General features: G+C 46.0%; 2 protein-coding genes across 4 annotated transcripts in view; one reads left to right on the top strand and one right to left on the bottom strand.

Annotated features, from left to right (window-relative positions):
• Nucleotides 1-25656, top strand: part of LOC117869711 (immunoglobulin kappa light chain-like) — a 48674-nt gene that overhangs the window by 13544 nt on the left and 9474 nt on the right. Inside the window, exon 1 of one of the 3 annotated variants that reach the window (XM_034756772.1) lies at nucleotides 16527-17365. The exons of 1 other annotated variant lie outside the window; for it this stretch is intronic. The gene's annotated coding sequence lies outside the window, so the exon portion shown is untranslated. Of the gene's footprint in view, nucleotides 1-16526; nucleotides 17366-25656 lie in introns of those variants that run through there. One more of the 3 variants, XM_034756768.1, reaches the window with a different exon arrangement.
• On the bottom strand, nucleotides 15567-22273 carry LOC117869710 (immunoglobulin gamma-1 heavy chain-like). Its single transcript, XM_034756767.1, has 6 exons — nucleotides 22178-22273; nucleotides 20469-20807; nucleotides 18450-18761; nucleotides 17019-17132; nucleotides 16887-16939; nucleotides 15567-15881 (listed from the first exon to the last, which is right to left on the bottom strand). The coding sequence occupies exons 1-6, from the start codon at nucleotides 22239-22241 to the stop codon at nucleotides 15849-15851; spliced, it is 915 nt and encodes a 304-aa protein (XP_034612658.1). The 5' UTR covers nucleotides 22242-22273; the 3' UTR covers nucleotides 15567-15848.

Genomic DNA, 25656 nt, shown 5'->3' with positions numbered 1-25656 from the left:
ACCAAGAAGGAGCGGGACTTTCGGCTCAGGCAACTCCTAATGGAGGCGGCACTTAGCCCGGACACTCCTTCTACGGGCCAGACTCCGGCGCCTAGCACCTCGGTGCGCAGTGCCCCGGCGGCACCGGCTATGACGACCACGCGAGTGGCGTCAGACAAGCCTCCCCGGCACCGGACTTCGTCGGCACCGCAAGCACAGCAAGTGCCTCGGCGCCGGTCATTATCCCCAGGGCATAAAAAAGCCCATAAGACGGGGACATCCGTGCCGAAGACGCCGGCTCCCCCAGTGCCGGGGGTAGAGCCGCGTCCGCCGGTGGAGCAACGAAAACAGGCGCCTCCAGCACCGTCGACTCCGGCGCCGAGGCCGTCGAGTCCGGTGCAAATAGCGTCTCCACCGAGGCCGGCGGTGATACAGTGTCTCCCGTCGACTCCAGAGACCTTCGCGGCGGCGAGAGACTTAATAGCTCTCACGGAGCCGGCACCGCCTCAACCACCGGCACCGACTGCACCGTTGACTCGCCCGGTACAGTCGAGAGGGAAACCTGCCTTGATGCGCCCTCCATCACAAGGGCTGGATCCTCGGCACCGATCCAGGTCCCGAAGCAGGTCCCCACGCCGCTCGCAGTCCCGGCACCGAATATCGTCTCGGCACCGGTCGTACTCGCGGCCAAGATCTTCTTCGCGGCACCGCTCTACGTCTCGGCACCGATATGATCGTCGGCACCGATCAACGTCGAGACGTAGTTCTCGGCACCGCTACGGTCGACGCTCGACGTCGAGGGGCCGCTCCCGGCACCGGGCATACTCTAGGTCCTCGTCGAGGTCCAGATCCGACTCCCGGCACCGACGAGGTCATCGGCACCGGTCGCGGTCCCGGCACCGATCGCCGGCACCGCACAGAGATAGATCATCTCCGGACCGGCACCGTGCGGCACCGCAGACCACGGGGATCGTTTCATCTTTCGCGGCACCGCCATGGCCGTCAAGATCGGTGTCTCGCTCCTCGGAGGACCTGTCGAGATCGGCATACCCCCCTCAGGGGCAGGCCGAGGAACGAGACTTGGGCCATTGGCAGGAGAGGGCAGAGGACCACTCTCATGGACCATCTCACTGGTCGTTTTGGACCCCGTGGGCGTACCACCAGGAGCAAGGGGCTTCATTACCATCGACCTCTCGCTCGGGTCACTCGGTCAGAAGGGCCCCAGAATCCACCATCTCTCGGCCTCCGCCTGGAGGCGTGGAGGCTTCTGTGTCCACGCCACCCGACACCATGGACCCAAGTGCAGGTGACGCTCCGACCCAAGAGCAGGGGGATCGGGACCCCCCCTTGGATCCAGTACCACCGGAGGCATCCTCCTCCTCCTCTCCGGATGAGGCAGTGGCGGGCACTTCATGTACGGGTCCCCCTCCGATAGATCTTCGGGCTCACCAGGATCTCCTGCGTAGGATGGCCCGTAATATGGACCTGCAGGCGGAGGAGATAGTGGAGGTGCACGACCCGATCGTGAATATCCTTGGAGCGGATGCCCCATCGAGGGTGGCGTTACCCTTGATCCGCACGATCCAAACGAATGCGGATACGATATGGCAAACTCCTGCCTCCATTCCACCCACAGCGAGAGGGGTGGAAAGGAAATACTTTGTCCCGTCTAAGGACTATGGGTACTTGTATACCCACCCCCAACCGTGTTCACTGGTGGTGGAATCAGTGAATGCACGAGAGCGCCACGGCCAGCAGGCTGCAGCACCAAAATCAAAAGAGGCTAAGCGGCTTGATCTGTTTGGCCGTAAGGTTTACTCAGCCGGAGGGCTACAACTTAGAGCGGCGAATCAACAGGCGCTACTGAGCCGCTACAATTTCAACTCCTGGAACTCTATGGGGAAGTTTAAGGAGTTGATTCCCCAAGAGTCCAGGGAAGAGTTTGGAGCCATGGTGGAGGAGGGCAAGAAGGTGGCTCGGACCTCCTTGCAGGCCTCCTTGGACATTGCAGACTCAGCTGCGAGGACCCTGGCTTCGGGTATCGCTATGCGCAGGATCTCCTGGCTTCAGGTTTCGGGTTTGCCTCCGGAGCTGCAGCAAACCCTACAAGATCTGCCCTTTGAGGGTCATGGATTGTTCTCAGATAAGACGGACTCTCGCCTGCAGAGCCTCAAGGACTCGAGAACAATCATGCGCTCCCTGGGGATGCATGTTGTGGGCCCTCAGCGCAGGCCATTTAGGCCGCAGCCTCAGCGCTTCTACCCCCCCCCGCCTCGTCAGAGACAGGACTCGGCCCGGAGGCGAGGGCGAGGTGGTAGAAGAAGGTGGACCGGCCCTCAACCCGGCCAGAACCAGGGGCCACCTAGACCGCCTTCAGGCCCCAGGCAGAACTTTTGAAGGTGCGGTCGAGGACGGCGCCCCAGTCATCCCCCAGGATCCAGCCCCCTCCTTTCGGGATCGCCTCTCCCACTTCCACCGTGCTTGGTCCCTTATAACTTCGGACCGTTGGGTCCTCCGCACGGTGGAGAGGGGATACGCTATCCAGTTTTCTTCTATCCCCCCCTCCTCCCCCCCTTCCCCGTCCCTCTTCAGGGACCCTTCTCACGAGCAACTTCTTATACAGGAGGTTTCTACGCTCCTGGCCATGGGGGCCATAGAGGAGGTTCCGATAGAGTTAAGGGGCAGGGGATTTTATTCCCATTACTTCCTGATCCCCAAGTCCAAAGGAGGTCTGCGACCCATCTTGGACTTGCGCGGACTCAACAAATTCGTAGTAAAGTTGAAGTTCCGCATGGTCTCTTTGGGGGCCATTATCCCTTCCCTCGATCCTGGAGACTGGTTCGCCGCCCTCGACATGAAAGACGCATACTTTCACATTGCAATTTACCCGCCTCACAGACGCTTCCTGCGATTCGTGGTAAACACGGTGCACTACCAATTTGCTGTCCTTCCCTTCGGCCTATCCTCGGCCCCAAGAGTGTTCACGAAATGTATGGCTGTCGTGGCAGCGTACCTTTGTCGGCAAGGGGTACAGGTGTTCCCGTACCTAGACGACTGGCTGGTGCGCGGTCGCACCAAGGAGCAAGTTCAAGCTCACGTCCACAGAATAGTGCACACATTCAACGAGTTGGGCATCCTACTCAACAAGGACAAATCCACTCTAGAACCTACCCAGAGAATAGAATTCATCGGCGCAGTTCTAGACTCCAGACGTGCACAAGCCATCCTGCCAGACAACCGCTTTGGCACCATCACGAACCTCATTCAAGGGCTCAAGGCCTTCCCAACTACCACGGTGAGGTCGTGCCTTACCCTGCTGGGTCACATGGCTTCCTGCACGTACGTAACCAGGCATGCCAGACTTCGGCTTCGCCCGCTTCAAACCTGGGTGTCATCAATATACCGTCCACATCGGGACAGCCTGAACATGGTGGTCACGGTCCCGAACTCGGTCCTGGCCTCCCTCACCTGGTGGCTAGATCACAATGCGGTCTGCGAGGGGATGCCATTTCACGCCCCACAACCCTCTCTGCACCTGGTCACAGACGCGTCATCTCTGGGTTGGGGCGCCCATCTCAACGAACACCATACCCGGGGCCTGTGGACTGCATCCCAGTTAGCCCTGCACATCAATGTTCGGGAACTGATGGCGGTACGCCTGGCGTGCCAGGCATTCCTCAATCTCCTACGTGGCCGCTGTGTGTTAGTTCTCATCGACAACACCACGGCCATGTTTTACATCAACAAGCAAGGAGGAGCACGTTCGTTAATTCTAGGCCAAGAGGCCATTCGCCTGTGGGACTTCTGCATCGCCCACTCAATCCATCTCACGGCATCGTTCCTCCCTGGAGTCCAGAACACTCTAGCGGACCGACTCAGCAGGTCCTTCCAAACGCACGAGTGGTCTATCCGTCCGGACATTATACATTCCATCTTCCAGAGGTGGGGGTTTCCCCAGATAGACCTGTTTGCATCTCGAGACAACAGGAAGTGCCACGTGTTCTGCTCCCTACAAGGTCGAGCTCCGGGCTCCCTCTCGGATGCCTTTCTACTTCCCTGGAAAGACCACCTGTTTTATGCCTTCCCTCCGTTTCCTCTGGTCCACAAGGTACTGCTCAAACTGCGCAGAGACCAGGCACGGGTAATTCTGATCGCTCCTGCGTGGCCGAGACAACATTGGTACACCACACTGTTGGAGCTCTCGGTTCAGACACCGATCCCGCTTCCGTTGTGTCCGGATCTCATCTCTCAGGACCACGGCCGGTTGCGTCACCCCGACCTGCAATCACTCCACCTCACGGCGTGGCTGCTCCATGGTTCACCCAGGCAGAGCAGCAATGCTCGCACTCTGTACAACAGATTCTACTGAGCAGTAGGAAGCCCTCAACACGCACCACGTACCTGGCCAAGTGGAAGCGGTTCTCCTGTTGGTGCGAACAACGAGCCACGTCCCCGTTGCAGGCACCCATTCCTCTCATATTGGAATATCTCCTCTCCCTAAAACTACAAGGGTTGGCGATATCTTCAATCAGAGTTCACCTGGCTGCTATATCAACCTTTCACCCCGGGGAACTCGCGTCCTCGGTATTCTCTAACCCGATGGTCGTTAGATTCCTCAAGGGCTTAGACCGGACGTACCCACAACAGCGTCAGCCCGTCCCGACGTGGGACCTTAATCTGGTCCTCTCCAAACTCACAGGTCCTCCATTTGAACCACTAGCCACCTGTTCACTTTTGTACCTGTCCTGGAAGACAGCCTTCCTCGTAGCCATCACCTCAGCAAGGCGAGTTTCTGAGCTCAGGGCACTTACATCCGAGCCCCCTTATACAGTTTTCCATAAGGATAAAGTGCAGCTTCGTCCACATCCTGCCTTTCTCCCTAAGGTGGTTTCTCCTTTTCATATCAACCAGGACATATTTCTCCCGGTCTTTTATCCCAAACCACATGCCACTCGCCAGGACCAACGTTTGCATTCCCTGGACGTACGAAGGGCCCTGGCCTTCTATATTGACCGCACAAAGCACTTTAGAAAGACGACGCAACTCTTCGTTGCAGTGGCCGACCGAATGAAAGGCTCACCGGTCTCCTCACAACGCCTATCCTCCTGGATTACGTCTTGCATCCGGACTTGCTATGACCTGGCAGGTGTCTCAGCACCACACCTCACCGCTCACTCCACGAGGGCCCAAGCCTCCTCGACTGCTTTCCTGGCACATGTTCCGATACAGGACATTTGTAGAGCGGCGGTTTGGTCATCAGTCCACACGTTTGCAGCTCACTATGCACTAGTGCAGCAGTCCAGGGACGATGCTGCTTTCGGATCTGCGGTTTTGCACACAGCAATGTCTCACTCCGACCCCACCACCTAAGTTGGGCTTGGGAGTCACCTAATGGAATGGATATGAGCAAGCACTCGAAGAAGAAAAGACGGTTACTCACCGTTGTAACTGTTGTTCTTCGAGATGTGTTGCTCATATCCATTCCAAACCCGCCCCCCGTCCCCACTGTCGGAGTAGCCGGCAAGAAGGAACTGAGGGGGCGCCGGGTCGGCTGGGGTATATATTCAGCGCCATGAAGGCGCCACTCTAGGGGGCTCCACAGCCGACCCGCCGGTGTTGCTAGGGTAAAAATCTTCCGACGATCGTGCACGCGGCGCGCGCACACCTAATGGAATGGATATGAGCAACACATCTCGAAGAACAACAGTTACAACGGTGAGTAACCGTCTTTTTTACAAGTTACACCGATGCCAAGAACAAGCAGGGCTTCATTTTGTGAACCTCTCTAGGACCCGTCTTGCCTTAATTATAAAGCACAACCCGATGAAACCGCAAAGATTTTGTTCATGAGACCCAAATGCCATTTTCAAAGTATATGGAAATTTTATGTGACGTCTGATGCACTCAACCACATGTTGTTCTTCCTACACAAAGTTTCAATGGAGAGACCATGGTATGGGCATCAAAGATATGTTGAGGACCCTTTGGCTTATTAGATAAGAAGCTATCACTGCTCTTGAGAACAAAGGAGGTAGGCAGAGTAGCTAAAGAACCATGATTTGTGAGTGCTTGATTTGCCAGTGGTGGTAGGTTTAATTTTAGGCTGAGGATGTGAGGTAGGGTGAACCAGACAGCAAGTGTGAAAAATTGGGGTGTGGTTGGGGGGTAATAGGAGCCTATATAAGAAAAAGACCCAAAAATCAGGACTGTCCCTATAAAATCGGGACATCTGGTCACCCTAATGTGAGGAGATGGCTGTGTAGATGATGTTGTTGAGCACCCTTTGCTTTAGGAAGCTGAACGTCATATCCCAGCTTTAACAGAGGAAAACAACTTAAAGGGAAATTAAAGATTGGATGGATGAGTAAATGAAACTATTCTAAATTAACAATGAATCAAGCCCATGTGGATTACATTACAACATTCCTGAGGAAGTAGCTGAGGAAAGACATTGTTTGGTGGTTTAGATAACAGGGGACAAGAGGTGGGCTTTGTTAGTTACCACAGTATAACGTTATGTGTAGGAAGGAAGCCTGAAGAATTTCCCCCCCATCTGAACTATCTTTCTCTGTTTCTGAAACTAGACTTCCGCTTCTCCTTCGTTTGCGTCTCTCAAAACTGTTGTGTTTATCGTTTCCTAAGGGTGAGGCAGATCATTGAAATGCAGTTTGATGATCTTTCCAGAGGCGTCTTTAAAAACCAAGATCCTGTATGCTTTCCATCATTCTGAGGGAAATCGTGGTACTTTCCATAAGAATAGGGGTTTACCACAGTGTCTGATTAAAGTTTTGCTTTCCTTAACTCTTTTGTAACAAGTACTTGCTTGGATGCTGTGTCCTCCACCCCAGATGAGGCTGTATTTCAGTGGTGCTATGTGTGCAAATCTGCAAGAAATGATTAGATTCTTTGGGAGGCAAGGTGCTATTTTTTTACTAATTATAAAAATAACTTTCCAAGTCAGGAATGTCATTTTCTATTCTCTCACCTATATATGTATGGCTGCCATTGTCATTTTCAAACTAGGACTACAACATGCTGTTTACCTTGGGCCCACAATTTCAAGAGCTTTGTTCGGCTTTTCCAATTTTTTCTGCATTTTTCCACCAGCTCTCCCTGTGCGTCGCTGCTGGCAGCTTCCTGTCCCAATGCCATTTTGGAGCCCACTAGTGAATGGATACTGCAACGTCCTTACTGCGCACGTAACTCAACCTCTCCTTCATATGGGCCTGACCAAGTGGCCGGACTAGTGTCATTTCCAGACCCGTTTAGAACATTTGGAGGATAGATTGCTCTCCGGCCATAGGAGGGGTGTGCTTCTCTTCCCCATGGCAGTGATTTTTTTCTTCTGTCTGTAATGCTGAGCCACTCTCACTTAGGAGGCAACTACCACAATGTTCTGATACAGCCAAAATGAGAGGATTCATGGCCAAATCACCAAGACAGGTTTGACACTGCTATTTGTCACATCCATGTCCAGGAGAGTATTTAAAAACTGTACCTTCAGACCTCTTCTCTCACTCCTTCTCTTCCCCCCGCCCCCCAATTTGTCCCATTCAGTTATCCAGCATTCCCACTCTCTTGTGTGGGTGTGGATCCTCCTTCGTAACAGGGCACGTAAACAAATTACAGATTTTTCTCCCCAGTGGCAGCAGGGGCGTAGGGGGATATTGGGCTGACCGATGAGTTTCAGAGTTTACTGGAACCAGCTACCCCACGTAGTTGATTGTTTTGCTAGTGTTCTCTATTTTTGTCCTCTTTCAGCAAAAATTGGTGACCTTAGCTTTCAGGCACTAGGTTAAAGGCGCATTCTGGGTTTTCCCTAGAGAAGCTGAGCCAAATAAATTGCTGTTTACCAAAGAAGGAAATGTTACCAGGGCAAAAGAGAATCGCTAGCTGTTCTATAGGACTAGACCCTGGGGTTCCACAAAACAAACTTTGCCCCACATCAACAGTTCTAGGGAACACACAGAAATTCCAGCATAAATGGACGCCAGAATTTTTCTTTCACTCCCCACAATTTACTGCAGGAACAGTGTCGCATCTACTGTGCAAGTACAGAGACCTTTCGTTAGTCCACCAGCTCTATTCAACTGCCTTTTGCGTGGAGGTGAATATCCTGGTGCTATGGGTACCCGCATGGCCCCACAGTATGCCAACATTTTTATGGCTGACTTAGAACAACGCTTCCTCAGCTCGTTCCCTAATGCCCCTCCTCTACTTGCGCTACATTGATGGTATTTTCATCATATGGACCCATGGAAAGGAGGCCCTTGAAGAATTCCACCTGGACTTCAACAATTTCCACCCCACCATCAACCTCAGCCTGGACCAGTCCACACAAGAGATCCACTTCCTGGACACTACAGTGCAAATAAGTGATGGTCACATAAACACCACCCTATACCGGAAACCTACTGACCGCATTCGTACCTACATGCCTCCAGCTTCCATCCAAGACACATCACGCGATCCATTGTCTACAGCCAAGCCCTAAGATACAACCGAATTTGCTCCAACCCCTCAGACAGAGACAAACACCTACAAGATCTCTATCAAGCATTCTTAAAACTACAATACCCACCTGGGGAAGTGAGGAAACAGATTGACAGAGCAAGATGGGTACCCAGAAATCACCTACTACAGGAAAGGCCCAACAAGGACAATAACAGAACACCACTGGCCATCACATACAGCCCCCAGCTAAAACCTCTCCAGCGCATTATCCACGATCTACAACCTATCCTGGAAAATGATCCCACACTCTCACAGACCTTGGGAGGCAGGCCAGTCCTCGCTTATAGACAACCCCCCAGCCTGAAGCAAATATTCACGAGCAACTACACACCACACCACAGAAACACCAACCCAGGAAACAATCCCTGTAGCAAACCTCGTTGCCTACTCTGTCCCCATATCTACTCTGGCAACAGCATCAGAGGACCCAACCACATCAGCCACACCCAACCACATCAGCCACACTCATTCACCTGCACATCTACTAATGTTATATATGCCATCATGTGCCGGCAATGCCCCTCTGCCATGTACATTGGCCAAACCGGACAGTCCCTCTGCAAAAGAATAAATGGACACAAATCGGACATCAGGAATGGTAACATACAAAAGCCAGTAAGTGAACACTTCAATCTCCCTGGTCATTCTATTACAGATTTAAAAGTCACTATTATTGAACAAAAAAACTTCAGAAACAGACTTCAAAGAGAAACAGCAGAACTATAATTCATTTGCAAATTTAACACCATTAATCTGAGCTTGAATAGGGACTGGGAGTGGCTGGCTCATTACAGAAGCAGCTTTTCCTCTCCTGGAATTGACACCTCCTCATCTATTATTGGGAGTGGACTACATCCACCCTGATTGAATTGGCCCTGTCAACACTGGTTTTCCACTTGCGAAGTAACTCCCTTCTCTCCATGTGTCAGTATATAATGCCTGCATCTGTAACTTTCACTCTATGCATCTGAAGAAGTGAGGTTTTTACCCATGAAAGCTTATGCCCAAATAAATCTGTTAGTTTTTAAGGTGCCACCAGACTCCTTGTTGTTTTTGTAGATACAGACTAACACGGCTACCCCCTGATTCTTGTGATGATGTGTATAGCTTATGGATTCTGATTGGTGTTATGAAGTTATTGTGGAATTGTTTATCAGGGACTGTCTGTATGAGGAATTCACCATTTACTGACGGGATGTAGCACGTATCTGCCAGACCAGGGACAATAGATGATTGTTAACCCTTAATGGTCACCTGTTCAGGATATCTTTGGACAATGGGTTGGCTGAAGTTGGGAGAATCTAGTTCCTCCAACATCTCTGCAGGGTGAGGGAATGGAAAGCTCCGACCAGCGGAATAAAGACGCTTTGGAGAGGAGCATGGTTTTATAGCAGGGGTGGCTGTTAAATGCAGGACTAGCCAAGGTTAGAGAAAGCTAGTGGACCTAGAAAGGGGAAGAGGGTCCAAGTTTCTGAAGAGAAGCCATGAGCTGCACGAGAAGGATCCTGGACACCCCAGAGGATTCTGCCCAAGCCCAAAGAACTCTCCAGAGTGGTGAGGAAACAGGCAGGGAAATGCATATATGTGTGTTTATTATTTTGTCTAGATCTGTGTTTCTGTTTTGCTAAGTAAAGAGCAATTGTGTTTAGAATCCTGTGCAAAGTCTGTGTGTCTGTTTGCTTTCACTGTTGCATGCCCCTGAAATAAGTCCAGAGTACCCACAAGGTGGAATTCTGGGAAGAGGTGTGCGTTGGTCCCGGGGGCAGACAGTTAGACCGCCAGGTCTCAGCCATCAGAAGGGGGTGCTAGACACTGTCTGTGCTCCCGGTGTGGGCCTGGACTTCGTTCAGACTCAGGAGACTTAAAGAGCACGTGTGGCCCATTGAGATGGGTCCCAAACACAACAGCCTGGTGAGCGTCCAGCCGGTGGGAACTCTGCCAGGCTGCGGGTAAGTGACCATTGTCACTTGGCCAAAGCGGATAAAGGATAACAGAAGACCAGCTTGGCCTGTAATATAAAGTTGTTGATTAAAAGTAAGATTAAAGCTGGAGACAGAGAGACTGGTGTAAAAAGGATGGGCCTGAGTCTCATTTCCACCCAGTCTCCTTTATACTATTCAGGCATAAAATGCATTTACGTCCCCTTTAAGGCCTCTTTATGCTGCCAGCAGGGAGCAAAGGGACCTTAGCGTAGATGAGAAGCAAACTTGAAGGGGAGACAGCAAGATTACTGGTAAGGTTACATGTTGACATAACAATGAGCAGAAATGGGAGGAAATATTTATACTCAAACTCGCCAGAAATGTGTTTTCATTGACTAATTTTGATGGGATGAGGTTGACCGATTCCTCTGGTTGATGCTTATCTGGGGTCATAGCCAGCTGGATAGCTCCCTGTTTTGTTTTCCACTGTCCCTACCATCTGCTGAGGCCCTGGAATCCATGATCACGCCCTTGGGCCTTCATTATGCTGATCCCAAAAGTTGTCCTGATCAGACCGAGTCAGAGAGAGGGAACCAGATGATACCACCCTGTTACAATCACCACCTCCATTTGCTTTGACTAATTCCTGACCACCTGGGATGTGAACCTGAATTCCCTGCTGTTATTCCCTCCTTGGTATGCACCATTGATTACACTGCTAAATTATAAACTGAAATGCAAAACAATCTGAGGCGATAACTGCCTTTCTACATACTGAAAAGGCCTATGACCTGCTATGGAGGGAAAGCTTATTGTACAAAGTAGGTGCAGTAGGGATGACAGAAATAAGGTAGGGGTGGATTAGAGAATTTTTGAGTAAAAGGAGTGTGCAGGTCAGAGTTGGGAAAATTATGTTGAAAATGTACCATTTTAAAAATGGTGTACCATAGGGAAGTGTTATCAGACCAATATTATGATAAATGATCTCCCACAATAAAGAAATGCGAGGTAGGTGTCACTTTGTTTCCAGATGATTGTGCTCTGTGTCTGAGGAGCAGAAATATTGAGGTGGCAGAAAAGAGAATCAGCGAAGCATCACAAGAGACTGAGGAAATGCATGGGGTTTCAAGTTCTCCTTTGCTAAAACCAGAGGACTGATCTTTACGAAGAGGAAAGTTACAAAGGAACGTAAACTGTGTGTGAATCGAGAACTAACAGATAATCAATCAAATTCTTAGGGGTAATATTTGATACTGTTACTTCGGAAAGACCATATAAACAATGTTAAAGATAAATGTACAGGAAGGATTAACCTGCTTAAAAGTCTTGTTGGGACTAATTGGGAGGCAGATAAGAAAGCAGAGCTGATGGTATACGGAGCCATAATCAGACCAATTATTGACCATGGCTGCTAAGCCTTCGGGTCAGCATCAAAAATCAGAACTTAAATAATTAGATTTAATGTAAGCCGAGGCACTACAAATTGCACGCAGTGCATTTATTACAACACCTATATGCTCACTACAGATCGTTTCTAGTAAAATGCCAGTTACACTATGAATAAAACTACTGGGACTTACTTTCTGAGCTAAAGTTACTAGGAACCACAGTGATGAAAACACCAAACAAATATATGAGGACTGTTGAGAATTTGATAGGCAAACTATAGCATGTGATGTGAGAACTCCACATGCCGTTCGAGTAAGTGTGGATGCAGGAGTTGAAAGACCAGGAAAAACTGAACAAAGTCATAACTTTTAGACATGGGAAAATTAGTTACGGATGGCAGGTTGCATGACCAAACATGGATTTAGATGTACTTTATAAACTTAAGGGTATAAAAAAGAGAGTAGGTATTAAAAATGAAGTGTACCAACATATAAATGAAAAGTGGCGTTGGTTTTGTCAAATGTATACAGATGGGTTGGAAAAATAAAAAAAGAGGAAGAGTAAGGACAGCATATTGTACACCAAAATTGGGAATTAGTACCTCATTATGTAGCTGTCCATTTTTCTTACTCCTTTTCCTGTTATACAGAGTGTTTCCTAGGAGAAAATACCTTGTTTAATAGGTTTTTTTATGGTATTAAATGTGGTAGCAACTGTTCTTGAGAAAAAGTCAATAGGGGTTCTCACACCAAATTTTTTGGTAGCCTCAGAATGCAGCCACCAATTCTCGCTGGTGACACTTTTTCCTAAAATACTTAATTAACTTTAGGAAAAACAAATAAATATGCACATATACAAATACAAATCATTGTAATTTATTTATGTAAGGTGACTTTTTTGCGGACTCAATAATGCTGTGAACAGTGATATTTTGTATGTTTGTTAATATCACTTTTCACAGCACACTTAATAGGTGCCTCCTCCTGGCTGCCTAGGGGATTAGCTCCTTCCGGGTCCAATGCCCTTTTCCTCACAGCATGGTCCTCTCTCTCTCTCTCTCGAACTTCAGGTACTCCTTCATGACTCAGCCCTCCAGCCAGGTCACTATAGTCCTCCCCTTCTGGGGTATCAAAGTCCCACTGGATGATCTGTCTCAGGCAGTCTTCTGGTCCACTGCCCAGACTGTGCCACTTCCCCAGTGGCTGGTAGGGGAGCCCAGGCCCACCTCCCCATTACTCCAGGCTCAAATCCAGGGACCCTATAACTGCTTACACCCTGACTCCTTTGCTGTTTCCCTTGGACTCCATCTACTTCTTTGTTCTTATCTTCTGGCCTCTCCATCTCTCTGAGTTTACCAGCCCAAACTCCCTTCTTCCAGGGAGTTACTGCAGACTACCTCCATTGCAGCCTTTTTCTTTTTCTCTTTTTTATGGCGAAGCAGACTTGACTAATAATCAAGCCACCTCCAGCTATAATTCCTCCATACTTAGTGGTTTATATCCTCTCGCTCTGCCCTGTGTCTTTCAGGTAATGTATCAGCACCTTTTTAGTAATACTCCATTTCCTGATATTTTTACTAAAAAACAATGATTTTTTTTTATCTTAAGACTTTTGAATTCCTCAACAAGCTTTTCCCCTTCTGTATGAAAGCCCTGACACACCCATAAAAGGTGATCAATTGATTCTTCCACTGTACAGAGTGAAGTTAGTTCATCTTTGTGTCATTTATTTGAATAAGATTTTTGTAAAAGACAATGGCCAGTTAATACTCAAAATGAAAGCACTTCAGGCCCTGAAGTATGTCATAATCCTGTAATTCTAGGTCACAAGATAAAAAAAAAAAATCCATCTTCCTCTTTTTTCATTAATCCAATTTTTTTTGCCATTCCTCTTTTAAATTTGTCTGTATTCAGCTTTTGAATTCCTGTTTACTCAAGAATATTGCTACTATGTCAATCCTTCCATTTCTTACAGCATTTTTCACTGCTTTGACCGCCATTTTGTTCCCCTTTATCCCAATAGGCACTATGATCCAAACTAATGCTACATGTATCCCCATCTGCACTAATTCTGTTATTAGAAATATAATTTCATTGATTAAATCACTTCTACCTTCCAAGACACCCTTTTTTTATCACCGTTAAGATCAGAGATTGAATTTTTTTAAATGACCGCAGCTGCTGGGCGTACATCTCCGATTCAGTTTAACACTAACATTGTTGCTACTAGTTTGGCTGTCATGACAGCTACATAATGGTTAAAATAGGTTTTTACTTAACTATTTGAGCTTCAAATGCTTTAATTGTGTTCTCTGTGTTAATAAACAGTATTTGTGTTGGTTATAATGGGAGTCACCAGCGATATTTTGTCACAAAACTGTGGACCACAATTAATTGTTTGTTCCATTCCCCATTGCGCCCATGAAACCCCTCCCCGCTTTTCATTACAACATACCTCTTTGATAAATACAACGCTTCAGGCTCCAGAGGTGTCAAACCAGCAGGGCGCTAAAATCCTAGAAGGACGCATTATGCGCTTTTCCTTATTTTCAAACTGAGGCCAGTTCTAAAGAGAAAACTCTGGTCCTGGTTCTCATGCACATCAAGGGCCCTGTACAGCCCTGTTTCAATGTGAAAGGGCCTTATGGAGAGCAGTATAAAATGGTCTCAGTATAACTGGGGAAAAGACCATCTGCCTCTTCACCACTAGGTGGCAGTGCAGCAACACACATCCCCATGGCTTTTGAAGCTAAATTTGTGTGCTAGTATCTAGTTATTTTTTCACTTGGCCTATGATTTGCCATGATGCGTACCTTCATCCAGCCAAACCACATACAGTCAGCTAGAAAGGATGGACATGCAGGGTTTCAGTCCTACTGTACGTTGAGGGCAGCCACTTAGCAAAAATTAGATCTAAAAATCTTGTGCTACATGGAAAATGGAAATTGGCTAGATTTTGGCCATACATGTTTTGGGGGGTAGGAATGTTCCAAAATGTATTTGTAATGTGTACGGGGTAGAGATGGGGGGGAGACAGAGCTTACTCTCTCCCCCACTATAAACAATCTGTTCACTGGTTCTGCACATTCAGTAACTGTCCAAACAGAGAACCAACTTCTCTCTTCTCTCTCTCTTTGTAGTTTCATTTGCTAAAACACTGACAAAAGTGATCAAATGTTTCACAAGTTTGAGTGGGCTGCTGTACAGTCACATCACCGAACAATACCAGCCATGTCACCATCATAGCAATGGAACTATGATTTAAGAGTAATTTTAAAAAATACAAATGTAAAAAATATAACATCTTATTTTTTTTAAAATGATGATAATAATTGGAGATTATGGAAAGATAATGAAACATCTCATAAGTCTTAAAGCCCCATTTTGCTTTCCGGTGTACCCCAAGCTCCCATCTATCTCAGTGGGACTTTGGGGGGCACAAGGAATATAGGATCAAATCCCTTGTGTAAATATGTAAAACAATCCTGTTTAAAGGCTTGATCCTATGCTCATAGAAGTCAATGGCAATTCTCCCACTGACAATGATGTGGGGATACAGAGCAAGTAATTCTCCACAATAACCAAAAAGAAAACAATTTATTTAAATATGTGGTGTCAAAAATGGTTTGGAGACTGGTACATTATAACATTTCCCTGGGGGGGTTTCGCCTTCCTCTGCAGCGTGGGGCATGGGTCACTTGCTGCAGGATTCTCTGCACCTTGAAGTCTTTAAACCACAAGTTGAGGACTTCAGTAGCTCAGACATAGGTCAGGGGTTTATTACAGGAGTGGGTGGGTGAGATTCTGTGGCCTGCGTTGTGCAGGAGCTCAAACTAGAAGATCATAATGGTCCCTTCTGACCTTAAAGTCTATGAGTCTATAACAAGTTGTATTTTAAGCCCAGCCACCTCACATTTTAGTAATTAGTAAAGTGCAGACATTAGACTCAGAAATTCTTTCACTTTCATTTTCCCCTCATGCATAGCTTTTTAAAACCCTATAAATAATTTTGTCAGACCATGTCAGTTAAAAAGGCACTTTTCATTCATTTATTGTACCTCACAGCTGCATACTCGGTCTGGAACAGAAAAAGGAAAGACCAGATATTAATATTCTTAATGCAAATCTATAATCTCATACATTTAACTAGTACTACTTATTAGGTAACAAGACAAGAAACCAAATTCTACTCTCACTCACACCGATGTAAAACTAGAGTAACTCCTCTGACGTCAATGGAATTCAATTTTATGTCAGTGTAAGTGAGAGCAGAATATTGTGTAGAAGCGTTTTACAAAAAAGAGGTTAGATTCAGATCTCATCTACACTGGCATAAATGCACATAAATGGGCTGTTGCAAATGACAGAGAAATGTGACCCAAAAGATCCAGTAGTAACCACAAGCTAAATTCTCATCTCCGTTACTGCTGGGATTGGAGTTGCATCAGTGTATCTGCTACAAGAATTAGACCCCCGCCTCCTGTTGTTAGAACTGTTCCATTCTAAATTCCTATTTTCAGTCTTCTTTCCTTCTCAAAATTCCTAGAAGGATTAAATGTTTTAACATCTAGTCTGGGCCCTGAAGTGATTTTTTTTTTTAAAAGTTTGCAGGCCATGAGTTGGCCTGCTTTTGAATTATGGGAGAGTGAAAAATATTTAGGCCATATTCTGCCAGACCAATGTTGATTTGAGTAATTCCACTAATGCCGATGAGGGGGTAACTCGATGTATGACCATGTAACTTGGAGCAACATTTGGATGAATGTGACCAGCTGTTCAGACTTTTTTTCTTTTTTGGTCCATGTAAAACTCATAAAGAAGCATAAAAAGCATTACTTCATCCACCACATGGGCAGGCAGGAATGTGGTAATACAATAGCAATTCTGCACCGGCAACCCTACAAAGCAGTTGATGTCTACATTAGGAGGGAAATGAAAGAATAGCTTCTTCACGTGAACGTCAGAGGAAATCAAGTAGTCGGAATGTAGCCACCAGTATCGGAATTTGGCCAGGACGCTAGTTTAACACCCTATGAATATACTGTATCTTTCTAACGCGCCAGTGGCTAAAAAAGCACTTTACCTGTGGAAGGTGCCTCATAGGTATTTGATTCCCTGTTTGCACAGCTTTCCCTGCTGGAGAAGAACAAAGGGACAGTTACAGGGATAGGTGATGAATAGCTGCTTCCTAGCAGATAGAATTATAAACAGTTACCTCTGGTGGGACACTTTCTGAAGAGCACGATCAGCAGCTGGATGATGACAAGGATGAAAATACAAGACAGCCCAACGTATAACACATAACTGCAGTTTTCTTTCCTGGCCCCATCTGCAGAGAGAAGAGAACAATGTTCGGCGCTGAGCAAAGATTTGTTAGGGGAAAAATCCCATTAAAAAGAGTGGGTCTGTGTCATCCCTTTCTCCTGGAACGCCATGCACAGAAGTGAGACCTTCCCTCCAAAATCCACCGTCTCGGGTCATTGTCACACTCCCCACCTGGAGGTGGTGCCATTGGGGCCGGTTGACCACTTGGTGCTGGATTCAGGCCATTGGTAGCCCGAGGTAAGCTAAATCTTTTTATTTATTAACTCTGCTTGCCTGCACTGGGCATTATTTTATCAAGAAGTGATTTATTTCAGCCTAAGAATCACTGATCCAGTCTGGGAATCACTGTTCCACTGATGACTAGAGTGAGTTAAACTGAATTAGAATGAAAACCCTTTTAGGGAGCATCGTAGAATCATAAATGTTAGAGATAGCAAAGGCCTGTGATTGTAGGTCTCAGGTAGTTCACCTCCCTGACTAGTCCCTACAGTAGACTCACTAGTGCTTTATCCAGTCCAACTTTAAATAAGGCTTCATCCTTGTCACTTGAGAGACAAACCCACAACCCAATAGATCTCATTATCGGGAATCCTGGGTATTCATCCTACTTTTTCCTTCGCTCAGTTCACTCCCATTGTCCTAGTTATTCCATCTCAGAGCCCCCAAGCCATTCTCCTGTCTCTTTGGCATTAACACTCCTCAAACCCTTGTAGAAGCAGTGCTCAGATAGCGCCTGACCCAAGACTGACTGAAGTCTATGTGAATCTTTCCGCTGACTTCAATGGGCTTTCAAGCAGGCCCATAAGGAGAAAGCTAGGAGCAGTTTTGCCACAGATCCCACTTCTTACCACTGCTCATTGAAAAATGGTTTTAAGAGAGAGCGAGGAAAGGCGGGTGACAGGGGAGCTACCAGAACGTTCTCTCACAATTTGATGCCATGGCTGTGTTGGTCCCAGGATATTAGAGAGGCAAGGTGGGTGGGGTCATATCCTTTACTGAACCCGCTTCCGTTGGGTGAAAGAAACAAGCTGTCGAGCTACACAGGCCCGAAGAAGAGCTCTGAGTAGCTCAGACTTGTCTCTTTCACCAACAGAGTTGGTCCAATAAAAGATATTACCTCACCCACCTTGTCTCTCCCACAATTCAAGGCCTCTAGGTCGTTTTTATACCTAGTCCCCACTCCCCCTCATTTTAGTTATTTAGCTCAGCAGTAACCCTTTAGAGCTGTGTATTTGTCCTGACGTGAGGTGAAGTTTTCACCAGACACCAGATATAAATGTCTTGGGAAACAGAACAGGTTAGATAGGATATGATACTGGACCTGTTTCCTTGGAGACTGTAGCATTGATGCTTCTCTCCGTGCTGCTCTCCTTGGCTGTACAAGTGCAGATCATCTTCTGCTTCCACGTCTCAGAAGGGATTGTCATTAGGCTCCAAACACTAAAGACCCCGTTCCCGTCTATGGCTCCAGCATCCATCTGACCCTCAGATGCCTCCTCACCAGTGTCCCAGAAAACTTCACTCCAGGGAGGAGTGAAATCAGACAGCAGGCAGAGCAGAGGAATGATGGGGGGACGCTCAGCATCTTCTGGGGTGGAGGGAACCAGGATGGAAAGTCTTGGCTCAGAGGCATCTAAAAGAGAGTGGAGTCACCCAAAATAGAGACCAGAAAGACCTGTTACCTGTAGCTCAGCTAGTCCCTACCCAGCTCCTACCCCTGCCAGTGGAGAATATTTTAAGTATCTAGTGCATTGTCTAGTCTAGTCTTCCGTGTCTTAAATGGTGGGACTTCCCTTGCACGAAGGGGATTTCTCTTGCTAATTTCATCCCATTACACTCCTTCGTCCCACCCCAAACGGTTCCCCTGGCTCCTTGATGGTCTTAATATTCTGCATATCTGCAGAGGGTGGAGATTCAAAAATTAGACACCTCTTTACTACACTGTAATCTTATGTTCAACTCCTGCTGAGTTTCTCGAGTAAAAAGCTTCCCCATGCAAACCACATTAGTGAATGCCTAGTGAAGAGCCGGATTAATAAAGTTTTAGAAGACCAGCAGGAAGATGCATCACATCCCAGGCTCAGGTGGCTTTCACTAGGTACAGTCCGTGAGCGTGCCTATGAGAAGGTAGGATAGTACTAACAGCTAGCACTGGTGCATTTCTCATCAGTAGTTAGAGATCAAAGCACTCTATGTTGGCGAGTAAGAGTCATTACCCCATTTTAGTTGCAGAGTGATGGGTGGCCAATGGTTCAGGATTACAATCCAGGTTTCCTAATTCACAGTCTCATACAGTATCCGCTACCTGGATTGTTCTACCTCTCGGCATAAACCGCTGATGACTTAAAACCGAAATGGGGTGGGGGTGGGGGTCAGATAATCACAATTGCAAGATTCTGTCTCAGAACCAGGGCCATAACCAGGACGGGGCAAGCGGGGCAGCCGCCCAGGGCGCAAAGCTACAGAGGTGGAAAAATGGGTCGGAAAGGAAAGATCGGATCCCTCCTTTCCCTTCAGCTCCCTCCCCCTGAGGGCCCCAAAGGTTCTGCCAAGCTCTTCTGGGGCCCTCGAGGTCTCTCCATACCTGCCTCCCAGGCTTCCCTTCAACCACAGCTCTTGGCTTCCCATGTCCCCCTCCCCAACTCCCGCAGTCGCTGCCCCCACCAGCTCCCCTGCACCTGCCCCAAGCCACCCTTCTCCTTGTTCCTCTCTTTCCCCTGTAGGCTCCTGTCCCCCAGCTCTCAGAACCCCTGGTGGCCCCACTGCTGGAGCTGCCCAAGCAGGGAATGCAGTCAGCCGCCCCCGGCCCCTGCAGCGGGTGCAGCGCCCCCCACCCCCCCGATCTGGAAGCTGGGGGATCCCCAGCACAGCGAGCCCCGAAGCCTGGCACTGGGCGGTGCAGACCGCTAGCAGCAGCAGGGGGCTTATACGCGCGGCTCATGGTCTGGGCTCACGGCAGAGGCTGGTGCTCGGGGGTCTGGGCTCAGAAGCTCACCGCAGCACCCCACCATCATTTTTATCCCTGCAGGAGCCTGGCTGGGAAATTCTCAGGGCCAGTAGGAGGCAGAAGGGCCGGGAGAAACATGACGCAGTTGGCCTCCACTTGCCCTGACCCTGCTCTGCTGTGGCTTACCATGCAAAGGGCTGCGGCAGCTCTCAGGGATCGACTCTGGAGCCAATGGCTGGGCCATCCCTGCAGCAACCCCAGCCAGCTCCCAGCCACCAGGGCAAGACAAAAACCAGTAGGGCTTGCCCCAGGTGCTCAAATGCCTAGTCACAGCTCTGCTCAGAACCCCTCAAACCGCTGGAATGTCATTGTCCCAACCCACTGGAAACTCACCTGTGACAATCAGCCTGGTCCCAGACCCGAAGTTCGGATGTACATATACAGCAAGGCCACAGAAATACACCCCGGAGTCATTTCTTTGTACGTTGCTTATAATCAGCGTAAACGTGTTTGCCGGAATGTTCACTTTACTCGAGTATTTTTCGTGTGGAAGTGCAGCATACTCATAACTCTGGTAAATCCCGTGCAAACTTCCATTCTGAAGCTCTTTGTACCAGTACATATACTGTGTTCTTGTTGAAAGCTTACAGTGTATCTCTGCAGTTTTTCCAGAGGCCAGAAAGATCTGTGCCGGGCTCTGTTGGATCAATATCCCTTCCTGTGAAGCAGTCACTATAAAAAGAAACATAAAAACATGAACACATGAATCACTTGTAAGAGACTCACCCTTTGCAATATATGCAATATAACCTGGCATCTGCTCCAAGCAAAATGCCCATTGTTTTAAAAATTGGGGGTGGGTTAACTTTATTTTTGTACTTATGCATTTTCTTAGGATTCATATACACTATAGGAAAATTGATGTATTTTAAACTAAACATATGTTGCTGAATTTTTGTTTCTAGTATAGTATTTTTTGCCATATTGTCAAATGTAGCATAGCTGTAACATAAACAATAATCACTGCACGCATGGATGCTAATCAATCCCTTTGCACATCTACATCACCTCTCATCCAAAGACACTGAAGCACTTATCACAATGAATTAAACCTCACAATCATACTAATAAATAATATTTAGGGTGACCTGACATCCCGATATTATTGGGACTGTTCCAATATTAGGGGCTTTGTCTTATATACACAACTATACCCCCCAAAAAAGTGTCCCGATTTTTCACACTTGCTATCTGGTCACCCTAATAATATTCAACAGAGAGTGCTGTTGAATACATCTGACAAAGTGGGCATTCACCCACGAAAGCTTATGCTCCAATACATCTGTTAGTCTTAAAGGTGCCACAGGACTCTCTGTTGCTTTTTACAGACCCAGATTAACACGGCTACCCCTCTGATACTTGACTAATAATATTCGGGACTTAGAGCCTGTCACATGATAATCAAACTGCTTTGCAGCTATTAATGAGTTCAGCCTCACAATTTTCCTGTGAGATGATGAAATATTATCCCTGTATAGCTGGAGAAATTATCACAGGTAAGTGGAGAGATTTGGCGAGGGTCCCACACATCAATGACATGATTTTGAATAAAACCCAAGTGTTCTGACTCCTGGGTCCTCTGCTCTATCCACTAGACTGCACTCTCCCATTCATATTAAGCTTGAATCAGAGTTAAAAACAACAACATTAATGTTGTTTGACCAAAATTGTACATGAAAGGGAATGCTTTATTATCTTAGACATTCAGGCTTAAAATCATCTTTTTGATTACCTATAAAAAAAGACTAATGCCCCTGGAAGCCTATATAAAATACATGAGCATAAAAGAGAACTGGATTTTGAACAACAATCCATTACAGTATCCAAAATGTTAAACTATATTCAAGGTGTTGTGGAGAGCACAACACATTATTTCATTACCTCTCTTAGGATTTCAGTTGGTGAACTAAAACATATGACTGTTAACTCTCCCCATCAGCTCCTCTTGGTGTTACCCGTATTTCAGAAGATTTTTGCACATGAAAGTAATTTTTTGTAGCAAGGTACAAAACAAGCATGAAATATCAGGCTAAAATACTTACTCTGCAGATAGAATAGAATCATCCAAATGATATGGTAGGACATTTTCTGGCTTTCTTCAGTCATGCAAAGTTGATGCTCTGAGAATGGTAGATGCCTGTTAGTTAATGGATCTCTTGATGAAAGACTTTATCACGTGGAGAGGAAGATGTCATATTTCCTCTTAAAGTTCTGTGGGGGCAACATGTGTGACAAAGGAGAGGGCCAGGAGATATTACTAACCCCATTCAAAATCTTACTCTGACAGCCAGCAGGGCAAATCTAGGGAATAATATTCAGTTGCCTCTAAAATTCATTACACAACAAATTCCGGGTCTGACTGTGTGACAGCAGAGTGGGTATTTTAAAAGGAATTTTTCATCTCATAATTGGATGGATGGGACAAGCCCTTCTTTGGACTGAAACTTACGTGGATTATTTTCTGTGCTTCAGGGTTTCAGACATTCAGACGTATTTGGGGGATGTTAGCCCCGATAGAAAGAGAATAAGGTGCGTGGCTCTGAAGAGTCACCCTGATACTTTATCAAAGGATAGAGGAAATCATTGAAGAGGCTGGTCGTGCACTATGGAAGTGTGGGAAATGTACAAAAATACATTAGCTTGTTTGTTTAGTTATTATTGCAGATGAAATAAACGTTTTGGGAAGAGACCCAGTGGGAAAGGAATGGCTGGGTCTAGAAAATGGAAGTATACGGTTATTCCAGTTGAGATCTTTGAAACATAACCTAATTGTGGGTCACACAGGTATGTGCCTAATGCATGTTCCTTGCAATAATATTCAAAACGAGTTAGAGAGAAAAAAGAACTGAAATACCCATGAAGATATTCCAATTCCTTTCTTGTAAATGTGTATTCGGAAACACGGTCATCTTACATATTTGAATATTCTAAAAAAACATTTGGAAATCGTGTCTCATTGATGTCTATCTCATGGGAAGTTTAATACAGTATGGCACAAACAGCTACTCGGACCTCACTAGCCCATGTCCCATATATGAGACTCCGGCTATTTCAACACCCATGAAATATAGGAGAAGACCGCTACTACCTGAAGCTTGTCTGTTGCATTTGTCACGGTGCTTAGAAATGTAAAATGTTATAGGAAGTAGCTGTGGATGGTTAATAGGCAAGTTTAAATTTTAAAAACACCTGGTGCATTTTACATTTTATAAATGTGATCAGTCTAATTGGGAATACATCACTTGGCTTCAATATATATATTTTTAATACAGCTATTTGATAGTTTGTGGAGGGCTTAAAAAAACACACGACATCTTGAGAATTTAACATATTGGCCAATCTCCTCATCAAAAATAGGCTAAAGCAATCTGAATGTTTGGTAAAAATAATTTCAAAACTTTTCTCATCTAGCCAACCACCTGTACATTGAATTCCATCCCAATGGGATATGAACCAGCAGAGATACGATGCCCTAAACACCAAAAGTTAGACCATGCTGAGACACACTTTATCCTAATGACGTTTATACTGTTATTATTTTATTTGTTACTTCTATAGTACTAGAAGTATTTATAATACAGGTATGTTAATGATGTGATGCTGACATGCCCATATGAAATTCCTGTCAATCAAGCCAATAATCTGTGCTGTAATTGTAACAGAGAAGCAATTCAGGCATCTTGGTAGAGCTGTAAGGGAGAAGATTGCAATGCCGTTGATTATGCTTTAATTGTTCCTCATTTTCTCCCTTCACTGCTACTAAATGTACTTATTTGTATTTAAAATAAAAATCCTCAACTTTTAAAAAGCTGCAACAAAACCATAGAGTGCTCTATGGCTACTGGTTATCTGCTATGAATTCAATGAAAGGAAATGCAAAGTATTTCATCCAGTTGCATTTCTTTTATATACATTCATTATAAAATTGTTCTTCATTAATAAAGTCCAGTGGATGTTAAATGTTAAGACAAAGTTTAAAGCTACTGTAGGCATTAGATTTTTATTTTTATGATAAAAAGCCGCTAACCCAGGGTCTAAGCGGTTCTAACCAATTTTAGAAAGGCAGTCTGGACTATCTGAACTTTTAGGAGTACATTCTTCAAGTTGATACACAGGAATTTACTATGCAAAACCCCTTTGTTAGAAGATGATTCAGATTATCTCAGCCAAACAGAAAGCATTGTTGTGTTTTCAGTTACCCAGAGTATTTGCCGCAGCTAATAAATATACTTTCACTCCCAAAGACCACCTTCCAGGAAAGAGAAGGGCTCATTCGTCCGCTTTTTTCTTTTACATTTGAAAAATGTATTTATGAGGCTATTCGTGTCCATCGACCCTTCTGCACTTGGGACTCTCTTTGAAGTGCATGTCCCTGTAGTGTAGAACTTTGAGTATTTTTAACATAGATCAGTCGTCCATCTCCTGGTTTTATCATGTCACCCACAGCTAGTGTATCTGAGTACCTGTCATATAAAAGTAATAGCAATAGTAAAGTCTCTAGTGGGCTTTAAGAAGTCTCTGGCTCTAAAACTGAATTTAGGGTTGGGATTTTGTTTTTAATGTTTTATATTTTATTAGTTTTGGTTTGTTTACTTAGTTAGGCTAATTTGTTGCAGGGTGATGTTTTGATGGCTTGCAGGGGGCGGATGGGGGGGTTCTTTGTCTGGTTCTTTGTTTTTGTTTTTTCACTTAGCTGGGCTTTTCGCTTTGCTTGTTTGTTTAGTTGGTCTTTTTGAAGGGAACGGGGTATCTGTGTTTGTGAGCATCAAAATCATTTGCAAAAGCTCAGAGCTGGTTGCTGGGTTACTTGCATCTGCCTGTGGTCAGTGTCAACTCACTACTTTTGCCACTCTTTTTTTGTTTGTCAGAGAGCAAAACATTTTATTTTCTTGTTGTCTGTAATCACTTGTTGTCTAACCGTTTCACCACAAAAGAACCAGCCTTTGTTAATGAACTTCCTCGCTCACTGAACCACAGGGGAAAAAAATAGCGTACATGTTTTTGTAATGTAGATCTAAATATACCTCCTTATTTTCTCTCTTTTATCTCCTAAAGATCATCTTAGCCCATCTGCACAAAAAGACGTTACGAAGCATTTGTAGATCTGTGAACCTAGTCCTGCAAACACTAGTACAGACATGTGCTAACTGTATTCCTAGGCGTAATCCCATTGATTTCAGTGGGACGCCTAAAGGGAATAAAGTTAAGCCCTGGCATACGTATTTGCCTAAAACCGTATTGATGAGGGCTCAGTGGGCCATATCATGCCTTCCATGAGAAGATAGCACAATATGGTGCATTCTCTGTCCCCTGTGGCAGTGGCTCTTAACCTTTCTAGGCTACTGTACCCCTTTCAGGAGTCTGATTTGTCTTGCATACCCCCAAGTTTCACCTCACTCAAAAGCTACTTGCTTAATCAGACATAAAAATACACAAGTGTCACAGCACACTAGTACTGAAAAATTGCTGACTTTCTCATTTTTACCATATCATTATCAAATAAATCAATTGGAATATAAAT

The sequence above is a fragment of the Trachemys scripta genome, chromosome 24 (assembly GCF_013100865.1).
Source record: "Trachemys scripta elegans isolate TJP31775 chromosome 24, CAS_Tse_1.0, whole genome shotgun sequence".
NCBI classification, from domain to species: Eukaryota; Metazoa; Chordata; order Testudines; family Emydidae; genus Trachemys; species Trachemys scripta.
Note: the sequence above shows the minus strand (reverse complement) of the source record. Positions and strands in the feature narration are given on the sequence as shown.